The 16862-nt window shown below is 41.9% G+C and overlaps 1 protein-coding gene across 1 annotated transcript in view; it reads right to left on the minus strand.

Annotated features, from left to right (window-relative positions):
* Positions 1 to 16862, minus strand: part of AHCTF1 (AT-hook containing transcription factor 1) — a 158594-nt gene that overhangs the window by 81824 nt on the left and 59908 nt on the right. Inside the window, exons 18-23 of the mRNA XM_077486284.1 lie at positions 12720 to 12840; positions 12570 to 12626; positions 5613 to 5759; positions 1730 to 1917; positions 392 to 536; positions 139 to 270 (exon numbers count right to left, since the gene is read on the minus strand). Of these exons, the coding sequence (XP_077342410.1) occupies positions 139 to 270; positions 392 to 536; positions 1730 to 1917; positions 5613 to 5759; positions 12570 to 12626; positions 12720 to 12840 (790 nt within the window). The remainder of the gene's footprint in view (positions 1 to 138; positions 271 to 391; positions 537 to 1729; positions 1918 to 5612; positions 5760 to 12569; positions 12627 to 12719; positions 12841 to 16862) is intronic.

Raw genomic sequence — 16862 nt, forward strand, 5'->3', positions numbered from 1 at the left:
CTCATAGAACGATATATAATATGGCAAGAGAAATGTGTATTTACTCATCACACAAAAGCATTTAGTTGTCCTGTGGAAAAGTTATCCTTTGCACAAAAACCTGTCGTTTAATGCCCAAATGTGGGCATGGGACCTTACCATATGGTAACCTTTCAAAGACTGGTTCAGCTGCAGAGCTGGGATGTAATTAGCTCTCTGCAAGTGATGCACCAGAAGCAGTTCTTGATTTTGCACACCTCCACTTGTCTGCAAAAACCTGTGCAAAAATCCCTGAAATTTAAACGAACATGTTGTAAATTAGATAAAGCAATAAAATGACACTCTTCAGACTAACACTTCATATTTTAAGCATTGATGAGCATGAGATTTATGGGTTGAAGATATGACTTACTTGCTCAGACTCTGTGAATGTTAATTTTAACAGATCTTCTATGAGCCCCACGTCCTGGCAGGTTTCATACATGTGTTTTAAAAGCTCTTCTACATTCAGTCTGGTAGAGTGAAGCCTCTGTAGATTCCAGGCCTCAATAAGATTTCTGACACAAATAACAAAAATAAAAAAAAGTTAATTATTTCACTCCTACTGGTTTAACAAAGTTACATTTTTGAATTGAGGGATGACAGAATTGTTGCCTCCAAGAAATTTTTATATATCATTTTAAAACAGCAGTAGGGATAGGTGGCCCTGCAGGTCTCAGCAGAGGTAAGTGCTGGAACTGCCAGTAGTCCACAACAGCCAGCATCCATCGCTAATGTCCAGAAACAAACTATACACTTCTGGGCCACTGGTGGTTTCACAGAGCACCGTGAAAATAAAAGTATATAATTTAAAGTGAAGTACATTATATACTTACCTGCCCTGTGCAGTGGTTTTGCACAGAGCAGCAGCCAGTGGCGTAACTAGAACCTTCAGGGCCCCGATGCAAGAAACCATGAAGGGCCCTCCTGAACCCCAGCCAGGGCCCTTCCCTCCGAGTCCGGCGGTGGAACTCCAGGGCGTTGTCACATTTATGACCTTTGTGAGCCCTGTAGTTCCACCACTGGTATCAGCAGTTTTTATTTATTTTTTTTTTTTACATTTTTAGGTGCCCCATTGGGGGACTGTCCCTAGGCAGGATGGGGTCCCTGTCCCCAGAAGAGATGAGGTCCTTTTCTCCAGGGCAGATGAAGTTACTGCCCCCAGGTGAGAAGGGGTCCCTGTCCCCAGGGGGATATGGAGGGGGTATGTAATAGTGTGTGCTAGATGCCTATGCTGCTGCCGGCCATATGTACAGGGGGCTGCATGGGCCCCCTGCATCACAGGGCCCGGTTGCGGTCGCGACTGCTGCACCCCCTATAGTTACGCCCCTGGCAGCAGCTATCCTCTTCTCGGGTCCCTCTTCAGTGCTCCTGGCCCCTCCCTCACCTTGAGTGCCCCCATAGCAAGCAGCTTTCTATAGGGACACCCAAGCTGAGTCACAGCTCCGTGTGTCCATTCAGATATTGAGCCGTGACCCGACCCCGCCCTCTCTCATTGGCTAAAACGGCAGTGCAACGCCATTGGCTCACGCTGCTGTCAGCCAATGAGGAGGGGAACCCTGGGCAGCCAATACTGGCTATGTTGCTTGCAAAGTAAGACAATCATATGTCAAAACCTGAAAAAGCCGCCTCCTCAAGGGTATTCATAAAGTTTCAAATTGCTGGGACTCAAGTGGTCAAGAAAAACAAAAAAAGACAATATACAACTTACTTGTTGACCAGCAGCACAGTGATTTGCAGTTTGACTTCTGCACTTGTAACTGCTGGAGGCTTCATTACTTGTATGTAACGCAAGGCTTGTCTGTAATCTCCTTGGCACATTAAAGTTTCAATTATTTGATTATGCTGCCAGCCCATAACACGGCTTGCAGCTGGGTGAAGAATACAGTCCAGAGAATTCTAAAGAAAACAAATCCATATTTTATCATAACTAACTTTTTGTAACCAAGACTAGGTTGATATTAGCATTATTAGCAAAGTGTGGACTGAAATATAACGAGTTTTAATAAACTGAGTAAAACTGGTATGTCCTTACATATTAGCTTCCAACAGATACTACTTAAATGCTAGCTTCTACAAAGACCCATCTCCATAGCATCACCAAATTTAAAGACACAAACAGGCGATTATATCCAGCAGCTCCAATTATTTTGCCAATTATGTGGTCTTTTTTAAATTACTCATTAACCACTTGCTTACTGGGCACTTAAACCCCCCTCCTGCCCAGACCAATTTTCAGCTTTCAGCGCTGAGGCACTTTGAATGACAATTGCGCGGCCATACAACACTGTACCCAAATGACATTTTTAGCATTTTTTCCCCACAAATAGAGCTTTCTTTTGGTGGTATTTAATTACAGCTGCGAGTTTTATTTTTTGCTAAACAAAAAAAAAAAAAAAAAAAAAACACCACATGTTTAATAGTTTGTTATAAAATTTTGCAAACAGGTAATTTTTCTCCTTCATTGAAATGCGCTGATGAGGCAGCACTGGTGGGCACTGATAGGCACAGTTAAGGCGACACTAAAAAGGCACAGATAAGGTGGCACTGATGGGCACTGATAGATGGCACTGCTGGGCACGGATATGTGGCACTGAGGTGCAGCAATGTTTGAGGCAGATTGTGGGCACTGATGGGTGGCACTATGGGCACTGATGGGTGGCACTATGGGCACTTTATTAATCATCTGGGGGTTACTGGCAGGAGACAGGTGGGCACTTGTACGCTGGCCGTGATCGGGACTGATGTCACTATGGTGAAGACCAAAGAGCTGTTGAAGGACACCAGAAACAAAATTGTAGACCTGCACCAGGCTGGGAAGACTGAATCTGAAATAGGCAAGCAGCTTGGTGTGAAGAAATCAACTGTGGTAACAATAATTAGAAAATAGAAGACATACAAGACCGCTAATCTCCCTCGATTTGGGGGGCCACACAAGATCTCACCCCGTGGGGTCAAAATGATCACATCTAGAGAGCATTTGGATGATCCAGAAAAGGATTGGGAGAATGTCATATGGACAGATGAAACCAAAGTAGTTTGTTTGGTAGAAACACAACTCGTCGTGTTTGGAGGAGAGAGAAAGCCGAGTTGCAACCAAAGAAAACCATACCTACTGTGAAGCATGGGGGTGGCAACATCATGCTTTGGGGCCTTTTCTCTGCAAAGGGAACAGGACGACTGATCCATGTACATAAAAGAATGAATGGGGCCATGTGAGATTGAGAGTAAACCTCCTATCAGCAAGGGCATTGAAGATGAAACGTGGCTGGGTCTTTCAGCATGGCAATGATCCCAAACACGCTGCCCAGGCAACGGAGTGGCTTCATAAGAAGCATTCCAAGGTCCTGGAGTGGCCAATAGGCAAGGAATCTTGTGTTCTGCCCAAGCTAGAACATTATTCACCTCTTTTTGGGCTGCACAACCAAACTCCCCCCTTACCGGAGGATTTGTTGTGGCCAGAGGAGAGGAGATATGAAGGCTTCTGTGCCATTTCCAGCAACAGGTCGGCGAGTGCTCAATACAGCCCCCAGTGGTGACATAGGCATGACAACATACATAGGAGAAATTCTTGAGAATCTCCTTTACCTTTTCCTCGCAGCAGGGTCGGAGATAAAAAACCCAATCTTCACCCTTCACGGTGGGCTCCAAGACCTTTTAGGAAACCTTAGGGAACCTCAGGTTACCCACAATCCTGGACCTGCGACAGCCCCCTGCCAGTAAAAACTTTATGGCCTTACTACCAAAAAGGTACTGGATCCTAGGGTCCAGCTCTCTAAAGAGAAGCAAAGCATTCGCAAGCAAAACTTTGTTTCTTCCGACACAAGGCCCAGGTACCATTTAGCCCATGAAAGGACATCAGAACGGATCCAGTCAGCATGGTTAGCCCCAGCAAGGAAGCTTCCAGTGGAGCACAGCACATCTTTACTCGTGACCAACACCTTAGACACTGGAAAAAAAAAAATAAAAAAAAAAAAAAAAACACGAGGACTCCCAGTAGTGGGAGGGGTTATATAGGGAATACACTTCTTGCCTTAGGACGTGCCAGTGTCCATCACCTATCAGTGGCCCTATAACCCACATAGTAAACACTATGGCTCTGTGTGCCCTGATGCAAGAAAAGAAAGTTGTTGGAGAAAAGGTGGACCCATAAAGTGGTTCTAAAGCCTCTATATTAGATAGATTATATCTCTACCTCTCTCATGGAATTACTTCTCATGGTGGGCAAAAGAATGGTCCATGGCCCTGGACCTGTTTAGCACCCTACTGCTAACTATACTTGTTGCAACGAGTGCCAAGGTAAATTCCAAAAAGCAACAAGCCCTACAGTGTGCGGTCCAGGTACAGCTCCCAGGGTATTACCAAGGATGCACTGCTTCTATGGTTATAGTATAAGGCAGTGAAGAGTTGACTGAAGAATCCAAAAAAAGGGAAAATAGAACTGGTAAAGCACAAATCTTCATAAAGAGGTCTATCATATTTGGACACTAGCAAAAAAAAAAAAAAACGGACTCACTAAGTGAGGTGGGGGTTTTAGTAGTACGACTATGGGCTGTGCCTAGCAAAGCTTTTGGCAGCTTCCAATTACCAGAACGTAGCAGCCTATAACCCAGGGGCTATGAACATACAGCCTGGGTCCTGTAATGTATAATTACGATAGAAAATGTGGACTGTTTAAAACAGTGCAAGTGTTTGATAGTTCGTGCTTTAGCAAAATAAATCATCCAGTTAAAAGTGGTTGTAAACTCTCCCCCACAGCTTTGTCCCATGTAAATGAGCATAAAAAAACCCTAACACCGCTTGTCGATATCTCCTTACTTGCTTAGTATTGTTGTAATCCTTTTCATTCTTTAGAATGACATCAATGCTCAGATCTCCCATGATTTAGGGCACGCTCTATATGCTTGTCTATCTTATCAGGACTTCCTACAGCACACAACACTGATATCCCAGGAGGCTGCATAATAACTCAGAGCTTCCTCCTGACATCACATGCAGTGTAAACCTGGCCATTACTGCAGTCTTAACAGCTGAAGCTGATAAGACACAAGCAAACAGACAAGCTACACAATTAAATACTATGAAATAAAACAAGTCAGCTATGAACAGGGAAGCAGGGTTGCCATAGAAACGTTGGACTAAGAAGGAGGCTTGGTTAACAGCACATGAAGTGCTCAATGTAAGGGCGGAAATATACTCCACTGTGGACTCAGAAAATACTTAAAATGGCGCTGCTCAACTCCTGGAAAAAAGTTTTTTAAAGTTTCATTAAACAATAATATGCGATTTGGGCTGGATTACAGTGGCTATAGTTTTATAATTACTTATTATAATGGACTAAATGAAAAGCAGCATCAGAGTGCGAGAGCTTACTTCCTCTTTAAGGTCTGCATGTACACACTAACATATCTGTGAGCACAACCCTGTACATGGAATATTATATTACAGCTGCAAGCCTGCAACACTGAATCAACTGCAGAACGTGGCATGCCAGGTTCGAACAAAACTAAAGACAAATTAAATGGTACAAATATAAATTTATAAGGCCAAAGGCTTTTTATTCGTAAGTAAATAAAACAAAAACAATGCTCTACCTGGTAATTATTGTGATCCAACAGCCAAAATCCTTGAATAAGTTTTATGAGTCCACAAGGGACAGAAAAAGCAGTAGGAAAAGACTCAATGGAAGAATTAGGCTTGTCTGAAAGGGAGTACATGATGTCCAATAAAAAATAAATTGTCTGAGTTTTAAAATGTTAAAGAAATCCTCCAGAATCAGAAAAAAGTGAAAAACAAGATTTTTTGTACTTACCATTAAATCTGAGGGGTACGAAGATTCAGAAATAGTCAGGTTATGAAACACAAAATATAGCTTCTAGGTCTCCCTTTTTCTAAATCCTCAAAAAGCAGTGATAGGGAGTCCCTAGTCATAACATAATGAATTACAATATAACACAAACTTCATAAATACGATAGCACCGCTCGGCGCCAAGGATAAACACTCCTCTAAGGTAATAAATGTCAAAACTAAAGCTTGTAATCTAAAACATTTGTGTTAGCAGCTACTACATAATAAAACATACATAAAACCAATGGCAATTAAAGTCCAAAATGTCATGCTACTTTAAACTGAAATAGAAGCGCTCATGTTAATCCATCAACATATGACACGCTCTTAGAGCTGCACGATTCTGGCTAAAATGAGAATCACAATTTTTTTGCTTAGAAGAGATCGCGATTCTCTCAGCGCATCATCTTTCACATTAAAACAAAAAAGATTGTGGCAACTTTACAGTTTCGTTTTTATTTATTGAAGTGTATTTTTTCCCAAAAAATTGCATTTGAAAGACTGCTGGGCAAATGCAGTGTGACAAAATATTGCAGCAATTGCCATTTTATTCCCTAGGGCAGTGATGGTGAACCTTGGCACCCCAGATGTTTTGGAACTACATTTCCCATGATGCTCAACCACACTGAAGTGTGCATGAACATCATGGGAAATGTAGTTCCAAAACATCTGGAGTGCCAAGGTTCGCCATCACTGCCCTAGGGTCTCTGATAGAATAAAAAAAATTTTTTTTATTATATACACATACACATATATATATACACACACACTAATTATATATATATATAGCGCTGTTATAAGTTGTCCACTTAGAATTTGTGAATGCTTCCTAATATCTTATATCAGAAAATGTTACTAAAACCCACTACTATTTGTGGATTTTCTTTATTTTTTTTTAAAGTCAAAAAATTATATGTGTATGCACATACAGAACACAATACTGTGATCAACACAAAAAATAACCCCTGAATTTAAAGGAGCGAAAAGGTCGGACTTTAAAGCGGTTCTGCACCTAAAATAAAAATATTAAAAGCCAGCAGCTACTAATATTGCAGCTGCTGACTTTTAATAAAATCACACTTACCTGTCCCAGGGTCCAGCGATGTCGGCGGCAGATGACGAGCGATCGCTCGTCTCACTGCTGCCCCCGCCGCCATCTTCTGTCAGGGAATCGGGAAGTGAAGCATTACAGCTTCACTGCCCAGCTCCCTACTGCGCATGCGTGAGTCACGCTGCGCGTCTCTTATGGTCCCCCGCTGTGTCTCTGGGAACTGTGTGTTTCCCAGAACACGAAGTTGTGACTTTAAGGCTGCATTCACACCTGAGCGTAGCGTGTTTGAACGTTTTTACGAGCGTTTTGTCGCGCGACAACGAGCGTTTTGTCACACTACAACGCGCGACAACGAGCGTTTTGTCACACTACAACGCGCGACAACGAGCGTTTTGTCACACTACAACGCGCGACAACGAACGTTTTTTAACTTCGGCGTTTTTTTCAGCCAATAGGAAAAATATTTTTCATCTGCTTATTTTTTCTTGAGCAGATACAGCGTCAAAACGCCCGTAGAAACGCTCGTTGTCGCGCTAAACGCTCGAATCGAGCGTTTCCATTAGTTTCTATGGGAATGAAAACGCCCAAATCAGCCCAATTCGCGCGACAAAAAAGGGTCCGGAACTTGTTTGAGCTTCAGGCGTAGGGCTTCAGGCGACATGGAGTGGAGATGTGAACCATCTCCATTGAGAATAATGGATTTTTTCCCCTCCAGCGTTTTGTAGCTTCAGGCGTAGGGCTACAAAACGTTCAGGTGTGAACGGGCTGTAAGTGAGGTGGGCAATGAGGCCAGAGGATAAGTCACCATATATCAAACCATTTTATTGATAAATAGCATAATAATCCAAAATGCAGATTGTGATTATACATCCAAATTGATACATAGTAATCATGGTAACAAACCCCCAAGTTTTAACAAAAGAAAAATCTCTTCACCTTAAATTGACTCCATGTGGGTATTAATCTAATTACCCAATATCACTTCTCCTTATATAAAGGCTGCTGCCATAGCCAAAAATGATGCATATAAAACTATATCTCCCTTGGGGGGAACACAAGGCTCACCTCCAAAGAGAGCAAGGGAGAAAAACAGATAGCTACTTTGGTCTGCGATATAAATAAATAAAAAATGTTCTTTATTCAAATAGCAAAAAATACCATAATTGTAAAAATTCATAAAGTGCAACGACCAATTCCTAAGTAATCCTAAAATGTTTGATATACAATATTAACTTCACACCACCTATGTGAGTATTCAAAAATATTTAAGGGGTTGTAAAGGTAAATGTTTTTTCACCTTAACCACTTCCTGACCAGCGCACGACGATGTACGTCGACAGAATGGCACGGGCAGGCATATTGGCGTACAGGTACGTCCAATATTCAATGCCGCCCTGCCATCAGCGCACTCCCGCGCTGGTCGGGACCCCCGTGAGTCCGGTCGCGGGACCCGCGGACTCGATCGCCGTGGGCATCCCCGCGATCGTCTCACGGAGCGGCCGAATGGAGGAAATGCAGAGTAAACAGCATTTCTCCATTCTGCCTAGCAACTAGTGACGTTGATCTCTGCTCCATGTGATTGGAGCAGAGATCAGTGTTCACTAAATGAAAGCCCAACCCCCCCACAGTTAGTAACACACCCCTACACTGCCACCCACTGGTTAACCCCTTCACTGCCAGTGTAATTTACACAGGAATCACTGCATTTATAGAGCAGTGATTACTGTATAAATGACAATGGGCCCAAAATTGTGTCAAAAATGTCCGATGGGTCCCCCACAATATCGCAGTCACAAAAAAAAAAAAAAAAAAAAAAAAAAAAAAAAAAAAAAAAAAAAAAAAAAAGCTGATCGCCGCCATTACTAGTAAAAAAAAAAAAAAAAAAATTATTAATAAAAATGCTATAAAACTATCCCTATTTTGTAAACGCTATAACTTTTGTGCAAACCAATCAATAATCGCTTATTGCGATTTTTTTTACCAAAAATATGTAGAAGAAAACGTATCGGCCTAAACTGAGGGGAAAAAATGTTTTTTTTATATATTTTTGGGGGATATTTATTATAACAAAAAGTAAAAAATAATGCGTTTTTTTCAAAATTGTCGCTCTATTTTTGTTTATAGCGCAAAAAATAAAAACCGCAGGGGTGATCAAATACCACCAAAAGAAAGCTCTATTTGTGGGAAAAAAAGGACGTCAATTTTGTTTGGGAGCCACGTCGCACGACCGCGCAATTGTCAGTTAAAGCGTTGCAGTGCCGAATCGCAAAAAGGGGTCTGGTCTTTGACCAGCAAATTGGTCCGGTCTGAAAGTGGTTAATGCATTAAGGTGAAAAAAACATCTCACAGCGCCAGCGCCCCCAATCCCCCCGTTTTACTTACCTCACCCCTCAAAAGTTCCGCGCTTGCCCCCGCCGTCCTCTTCGCCGCTCAGCCTTGCCGCTGATTGGCTGGAGTGGATGGATTGAAGGCAGCGCAGCCATTGGCTCGAGGTGCTGTCAATCACATCCAATGACGCGGCTGTATCACAGGTGCTTCTCACCATGCGAGGGAGCTCGCATGAACGTGAGAAGTACCTGCAGGAAGAAGCAGAGGCAGCCACCGAGGGACCCTAGAAGAGCAGGTTCGGGGGCCACTCTGTGCAAAACGAGCTCTGCACAGTGGAAGTATAACATAACATGTTTAACATACATACATATACTATATATATATATATATATATAAATGTACTTTACAATCCCTTTAAATAAACCTACAACCAACATTGAAACGACACATACAAAAACAATAGACCAACATAAAACATACACAGACGGAGGTACCTCACACACCAACCCTATCCTGATGAGACTCCAAGAGGGACAATAGTCCCTTTATATAAAAAAAAAAATTATTCAATGCAATTGGAGTCTCAGCGCATGGATTTCCCTGGGATAGTAGATGTCTGAACATATATATCTATTAATTCCTTGAGTTAGATCTACTAATCTACTTCTTAAAAGAAGGGAATTTCTGCTCTATTGAAAGCTTGTTTACTGTAAATTTGGATACTCTTCAGTGTCAGTTGGTTTTCAATTTTTCAGAACATTGAGTGCACTTTAAGGAAATCCTCAATTTAACCCAAGTCCACTGCTCAACACAAATGCCGATTTTCCATTGCAAAGTTATAATATCAGTCAATATTTTCTTTAGTTATCAAGATAACGCACTGAAGTACTTCTGAAGAAACCTTTTTGCACCGCTAACAAGCATGTGACACAATGTTACATTCAGCAGTGTTTGGTATGCCAAATGAATCAATGTTCATCGATTTTTTGTACTTAGCTTTCGGATAGTTTAAGAGACTGCTTTCAGATTTCAAAGATATCCAAGTTCCTCACGGACCGCTTCACCTCAATGATGTAAATCAATCGGTGATATCCCACCTTTCTCGTGTACGATACCAGTTACAGTCCGCGGTCATACACAGACCCACTTATCAGCCGGTTAAATCAACACCCCGCTCTTTGAACAGGATATACATTAGCCTGGCTCGTAGTCCCAGTGGCAATGTCTAGGTCGGTCATTATCAGCATTGGTGTGTTGTTCCAATGCAAGCACCAAACATATTAGAGAGCTAACTCAGCAATTCAAAGGCCAAATGGTCTCCAAGTCAAACAGACCTTCACTCTCCCTGATGGCAATGGTGTAGTGAGAGCATACCATCCGTTGTTACGTTGACGCGTTTCGCAACGCCATTGTCACGTAGCTTCAACTGGACGTGAGGGATCCCGCACAGCACCTTTCCTTTTATAGTATATCAAGGTGTTGGCGTCCCTCTCCTTTTCATTTTACTTTAAGGACAAGCTTAAATTTTCAGCTCGGATACATGTCATACTTCTGGTTGACGTTTACATACAAGTCCACTAAAGAAGAGCATACATACATAATATATATATATATATATATATATATATATATATATATATATATATATATATATATATATATATATATATATATATATATATATATATATATATATACACACACATACACACACACACCGCCTGGGGGACATAATCATTACCTTCCAATTGCTCAGATTTTAAAGTTGGTGTGTGAGGTACCTCCGTCTGTGTATGTTTTAGGTTGGTCTATTGTTTTGTATGTGTCGTTTTAATATTGGTTGTAAGTTTATTTAAATATTTTCATAGGTGGTGTGAAGTTAATATTGTATATTGAACATTTTAGGATTACTTATGAATTAGTCATTGCACTTTATGAATTTTTGCAATTATGGTACTTTTCGCTATTTGAATAAAGAACTTTTTTTTATTTATATCTATCTATTTATTGCAGCCCAAATTAGCTATCTGTTTTTCTCCCTTGCTCTCTTTGGAGGCAAACCTTTGTGTTCCCCCCACCCAGGGAGATATAGTTTTATTAACAAATCCCCAAGTGATACCAGGGCAGATAATCCTTAAAAAGGTAAAACACCCATTTAAAAATGCACAAAGTCACAAAATTCATAAGTAAAAACCTATTGGTATATAAACCAAGTAAGAAGGTAATAAATTCATGCATGTCGCATCCTGACACGTTTCGTGTATCAAACACTCATCAGGGGCGATTTCTGCACCAAAGTTTGCAAAAGGAGTGTGAACTCCATGAGAGACGCAACACAAATGCTGAAAAGTGACAGAATTGAAAAACAAAACCATTTTGCGGCGGACCATCAGTCTTTGTGACCATCCACTGTGCTTTAAAAGGTTTCAAACACGCTCTTCCACAAAATATGTCAAGTGATCCACCACCACCACATGCAGCAAAATGAATGCACTCACCAGAAGACTAAGGTCACCAGGACCAATCACAGCAATTTGTTATAAAAGCTGTATTCAGAAACTCCTCAGCCTTTTATTACCACCTTTCCTTTAAAGACGTGCTTCCATCCAGCAAATGGCACCAGTTATGAAAATAAAACAAGGCGATGGTGTTGCACTGTTTTAATAAAAAAAAAATTGTTTGTTTAAAACAAGCAACAATTGTTATGCTCACATTAAAATGTGCCCCGGCTGGTATCAGCTTCAATAGCCTGCACACCGCCCCTGGCAAACCAGGTCTAGCTCACCGGACTCGTTCGCCCTGCCCTTTGCCGATATTCCCAGCGTGCGTCCATTCCACCAGTGCCTGAATGTGACGTCCATAGGTTATCCACGGTATTAGACAGCAACCGGATCTCTATGCATCTTGCCTATAAAGGCATCAGGAAATGTCACTTTTCAGAATAAAAAAAATTTGAATATTTCATGCACACTTTTTTGTGCACCTCACAATAAAAATAAAATAAAAAAATTGCAAATAAAAAAGGTGGGATTTAGTAAAATTTTCTGAAAGATATTGGGACACATCAATATAAATAGAACAGCAACTACCACAGATGGTGACTTGGCTCACTTGGAGCATTCAGATTCAACCCTTACTGCAGTGAAACCAGCGGAAAATTTCAAGGGGTATAATTACTTTTTCAAGGTGACAAGAGGGAAATGCATACTAGGCACAGTGCAGATAGGTAGGTCTTAATGTGGTAAAGCCACAATTGTTGAGGTAGCCCTGCTTTAGTTGTTTAAACCCGAAGACTGAATGAAACAGCCAATGTAGAAAGGATACAATAGCATGCTTGCTTATTTCATCTGCATTTTCTAGGAGATATAGATCCAAAAGTGCCTGAAAAAAAAAAAAAAAAAAAAAAAAAAGAAGAAACGTGTTAAGCAACCAATATCCAGAGGCAAAACTACCAAAAAAGAAATTGATACATACATGCAAGGTAGCAGGTGGATATTTGCCTGTGCCTCCATCTCTCTTCCATAACTGCTCAGCTTTTTCCCCAAGCTGACAAACCATTCCATCAATCATCAAAGTACTGGTGTTCCATTTGCCTCTACAGAGATAAAAGAAGTGAGGTTTCCCCAATTAAAAGCATGTTCGGCAAATAGACAATTTTATCCCAAACATACTGAAAAACACTTTTTGGAATTACAATTAAATTTAAGACCTCTTAGCATAAATTTTTTGAATGTTAAATTCATTACCAGGCCATTTTCAGTTGTCAACACTGCAATAGTTTGACAAATACTGCTCTTTTGGTGGTATTTAAAGTGGACGTAAACCCATGGATTTAACCACTTGCTTACTGGGCACTTAAACCCCCCTCAGTCCCAGACCAATTTTCAGCTTTCAGCGCTGATGCACTTTGAATGACAATTGCGCGGCCATACAACACTGTACCCAAATGAATTTTTTATCATTTTTTTCCCCACAAATAGAGCTTTCTTTTGGTGGTATTTAGTTACAGCTCGGAGTTTTATTTTTTGCTAAACAAACAAAAAAAGATGCAAAAAAAAAAAAAAAAAAATCATGTTTTAATAGTTTGTTATAAAATTTTGCAAACGGGTCATTTTTCTCCTTCATTGAAGTGCGCTGATTAGGCGGCACTGATAGGCTGCATTGGTGGGCACTGATGGGCTGCATTGGTGGGCACTGATGGGCTGCATTGGTGGGCACTGATAGGCTGCACTGGTGGGCACTGATAGGCATAGTTAAGGCGGCACTAATAGGCACAGATAAGGCGGCACCGATGGGCACAGATAAGGCGGCACTGATGGGCAAAGATGGGCACAGATAAGATGGCACGGATAAGTGGCACGGATGGGTGGCACGGATGGGCACTGATAGGTACCACAGATAGATGGGACTGATGGGCACTGATAGGTGGCACTGATAGGTGGCTCTGATAGGTGGCACTGCTGGGCACTGATGGGCGGCACTGCTGGGCGGCACTGGGGTGCAGCACCTTTGAGGCAGATTTTGGGTGGCACTGTGGGTGGCACTGTGGGCACTGCTGGGTGGCACTGTGGGCACTACTGGGTGGCACTGACAGGGGGGCACTTACTTTATTTCAGGATGGCACTGCGGGTGGCAGGTGGGCACTGGCAGGGGGCAGGTGTCCGTTTAAATTGCTGGCCGTGATCGGGACTGATGTCCCGAACACGGCCGCCGGCGATCGGCTTTTTTTTTTTCTAGCCATACTATTCTAGGAATACTAGCCGATTACCGGCTCCGTTTTATCACATGATCAGCTGTCATTGGCTGACAGCTGATCACGTGATAAGGGGTCGGGATCGACCCCCTTACACGGATCGGTGATCAGGCGAGTCTCACGGACTCGCCGATTACAGAGCGCGCCGCGCGCGCCCCTCAGGGGGCGCGCAGGCCGCTCGTAACCGGGACTACGTCAATAGACGTAGTCCCGAAAATGTGGGTCCGCGCTATTGCCGTCATTTTGCAATAGCGCGGTACCCAAGTGGTTAATAACTGCTGGATAGAGAGAAAAAAAAAAAAAAAAATATATATATATATATATATATATATATATATATATATATATATATATATATATATATATATATATATATATATATATATATATATATATATATATATATATATATATATATATATATGTTTTAAAAATAGCTGTTTATACCGTCTGTAAAAATAATAACCCACAAAATTAGCTTTTTTGGGAAAACCGGTACCCAAAAGGTGATCTTTTTGCAAATGAAACTTGCTGGTACTGAAGGAGTTAAACACTGGACACTAGGTTAATGTACACAGGGAGAAAATGAAGGGGTTATTGCACTGGTCACCTACATTAGCATTATGAAGATGAAGGGGTTAATGTTCAGAAGGATAAAAAGGAGAAGGAGAAAGTTGAGTAACAGGTCACATGGCAACAGCATGTAAAGGTGGGAGGAAGGGTTTAAACAACCAAACCACACAATACCCAAATCTGCGGCCACTCTTCAATTTATTCTGTCCGATTACTGAATCTCCAATTCCCCCAAAGGAAGGGAAAAAGGGATCAATACTGTAAACCATACCATGTGATCGCTGTGATGACTGAGAACAGCAATCACATTGTACCCAGCCTTTTGGAGCAGCTTGGTACAGTGTCTGTACTGAGCCACCTAATTGATCTGATCAACTACCTGATGGCTATTTATCCAGTGCCGCTTATGAGCGGTAAATAAAGGGATGCCGATACAAAGATGAAAGACGTACAGCTGTACATATGGGGTTAAAGAAAAGTCCCAGGTATGTTTTTTTTTTTTACATAGTTACACTGGCCAAGATTGGACCAGTGTAACTATATATCCGGAAGCTGGAAAAAACAGCAATAGACACCGCTAGCTTCACTAACTACCATATCTAATGCAGAGTGGCCATCCTGCTGCATTGTGAACAGAGGAGGTTGCTCTTTAGGGCACTGGTGCCATTAACAGTTTGCTTTGCATGTGGTGCCTACTTCCCGAGGAGGAAGTAGAGAGGAGATGTTGATGGAAGTGGCAGCAGAGGAGGCTCTATATCCCTCTTCTATGAGCATTTTCAGCGGTCCCCAATATCCACCCTGGGAAAGGAAGGAAGTGTTCCCCTGCACACAAAGCCCCGTTTGAACAGTAGGAGTATACAGGAGGCAATCCACCACGAGGATTCAATCCCCTCCTACTCCCTACATGCTGTTCACCTTACAGCAGTGAGGTAATTACTTAGTACACCTATGGGTGCTGTGGACACTGAAGGATCACCAGTGTTTAAAGTCACAGTGTCATCAGATTGTTGAAAGCACCTGTCACATGTTATCTTGGAATATCCACTGAACCTGCACCCTGCACTTTGGACCCTGACTTGGTGTCCGTTTACTTTATATTTTGGACTTTATTTTTTTGTTTTTTGTTTAGTGTCTATATTTACACTTAGTTTAGAACAGTCACATTTGTATGTGAGCTTTGCTTGCCCACACACACTTGCATGCAGTTTTGCGTGTGCACACTGAATATCTCCAAGTATGAGCTATATTTTTATTGATTAGCACTTTATACAGTAATATACTGGAAGTGATTTTATTTATTTTATAGTCTGGTATACGTTATAGACTAGATACACTATTCTTGTTTAGCTTGAAAGTCACTCCACTATAGTGCATTATTTAATATGAATACATTAGGAGCGCAACACCAATATTTTTTCACGCTGGAAAGACGGATGCTGGCAGTAGGTTCCATTGAAAGGGGCCATGTGGCGTTTCGACCAGTTGCCTTCTGCTCTGAAATCCCACCCAATAGGCATGATCTCTCAAAAAAGGGGTTGTAAAGGTTTGTATTTTTCACCTTAATGCAGCCTATACATTAAGGTGAAAAGCTCGCTGTCATGGGCCCCCACCTCCGTTTTACTTACCTGAGCCCGTTCAACTGCTGTGTGCGCCCCCCGGCATCCTATTCTCCACCGAGTCTAGCCATTAATTGGATAAATTGATAGCCGCACAGCCATTGGCTCGCGCTGCTGTCAATCACACCCTAGGGATGCCAACTGACACAGGAGCGTGACCACAAGCTAACCTCGGGAGTTTCCCAGAGGGGGCTAGCTTTAGCAGGGGGGGATAGCTGAGACAGCTGCCGTGGGACCTCAGAACAGCAGGATCAGGGCCACTGTGCAAAAAAACTACACAGTGGAGGCAATTATGACAGGTTTATAAAAATAAAAAAAATAAAGAAATAAAATAAATCTGGCTCCTCCTCTAGTCCAGTGTTTCTCAGCTCCCGTCCTCAAGGCGCACCAACAGGTTTTCAGGATTTCCACTATTTTGCACAGGTGAATTGATCAGTTTTCACTGCCTTAGTAATTACCACAGCCATTTCATCTGAAGGGAAATCCTGAAAACGTGACCTGTTGGTGCACCTTGAGGACTGGAGTTGAGAAACACTGTTCTAGTCAATCCTATACCCTCACAACACTTAGAAACAATTAGGGAACACATTTAACCCCTTGATTGCCCAGTTAACCCCTTCCCTGCCAGTGACCTTTACACTGTAATCAGTGCATTTTTATAGCACTGATCACTGT

Source organism: Lithobates pipiens, unplaced genomic scaffold, assembly GCF_037356315.1.
Source record: "Lithobates pipiens isolate NorthernLeopardFrog02 unplaced genomic scaffold, aLitPip1_a1.2 Scaffold_18, whole genome shotgun sequence".
Lineage (NCBI taxonomy): Eukaryota > Metazoa > Chordata > Amphibia > Anura > Ranidae > Lithobates > Lithobates pipiens.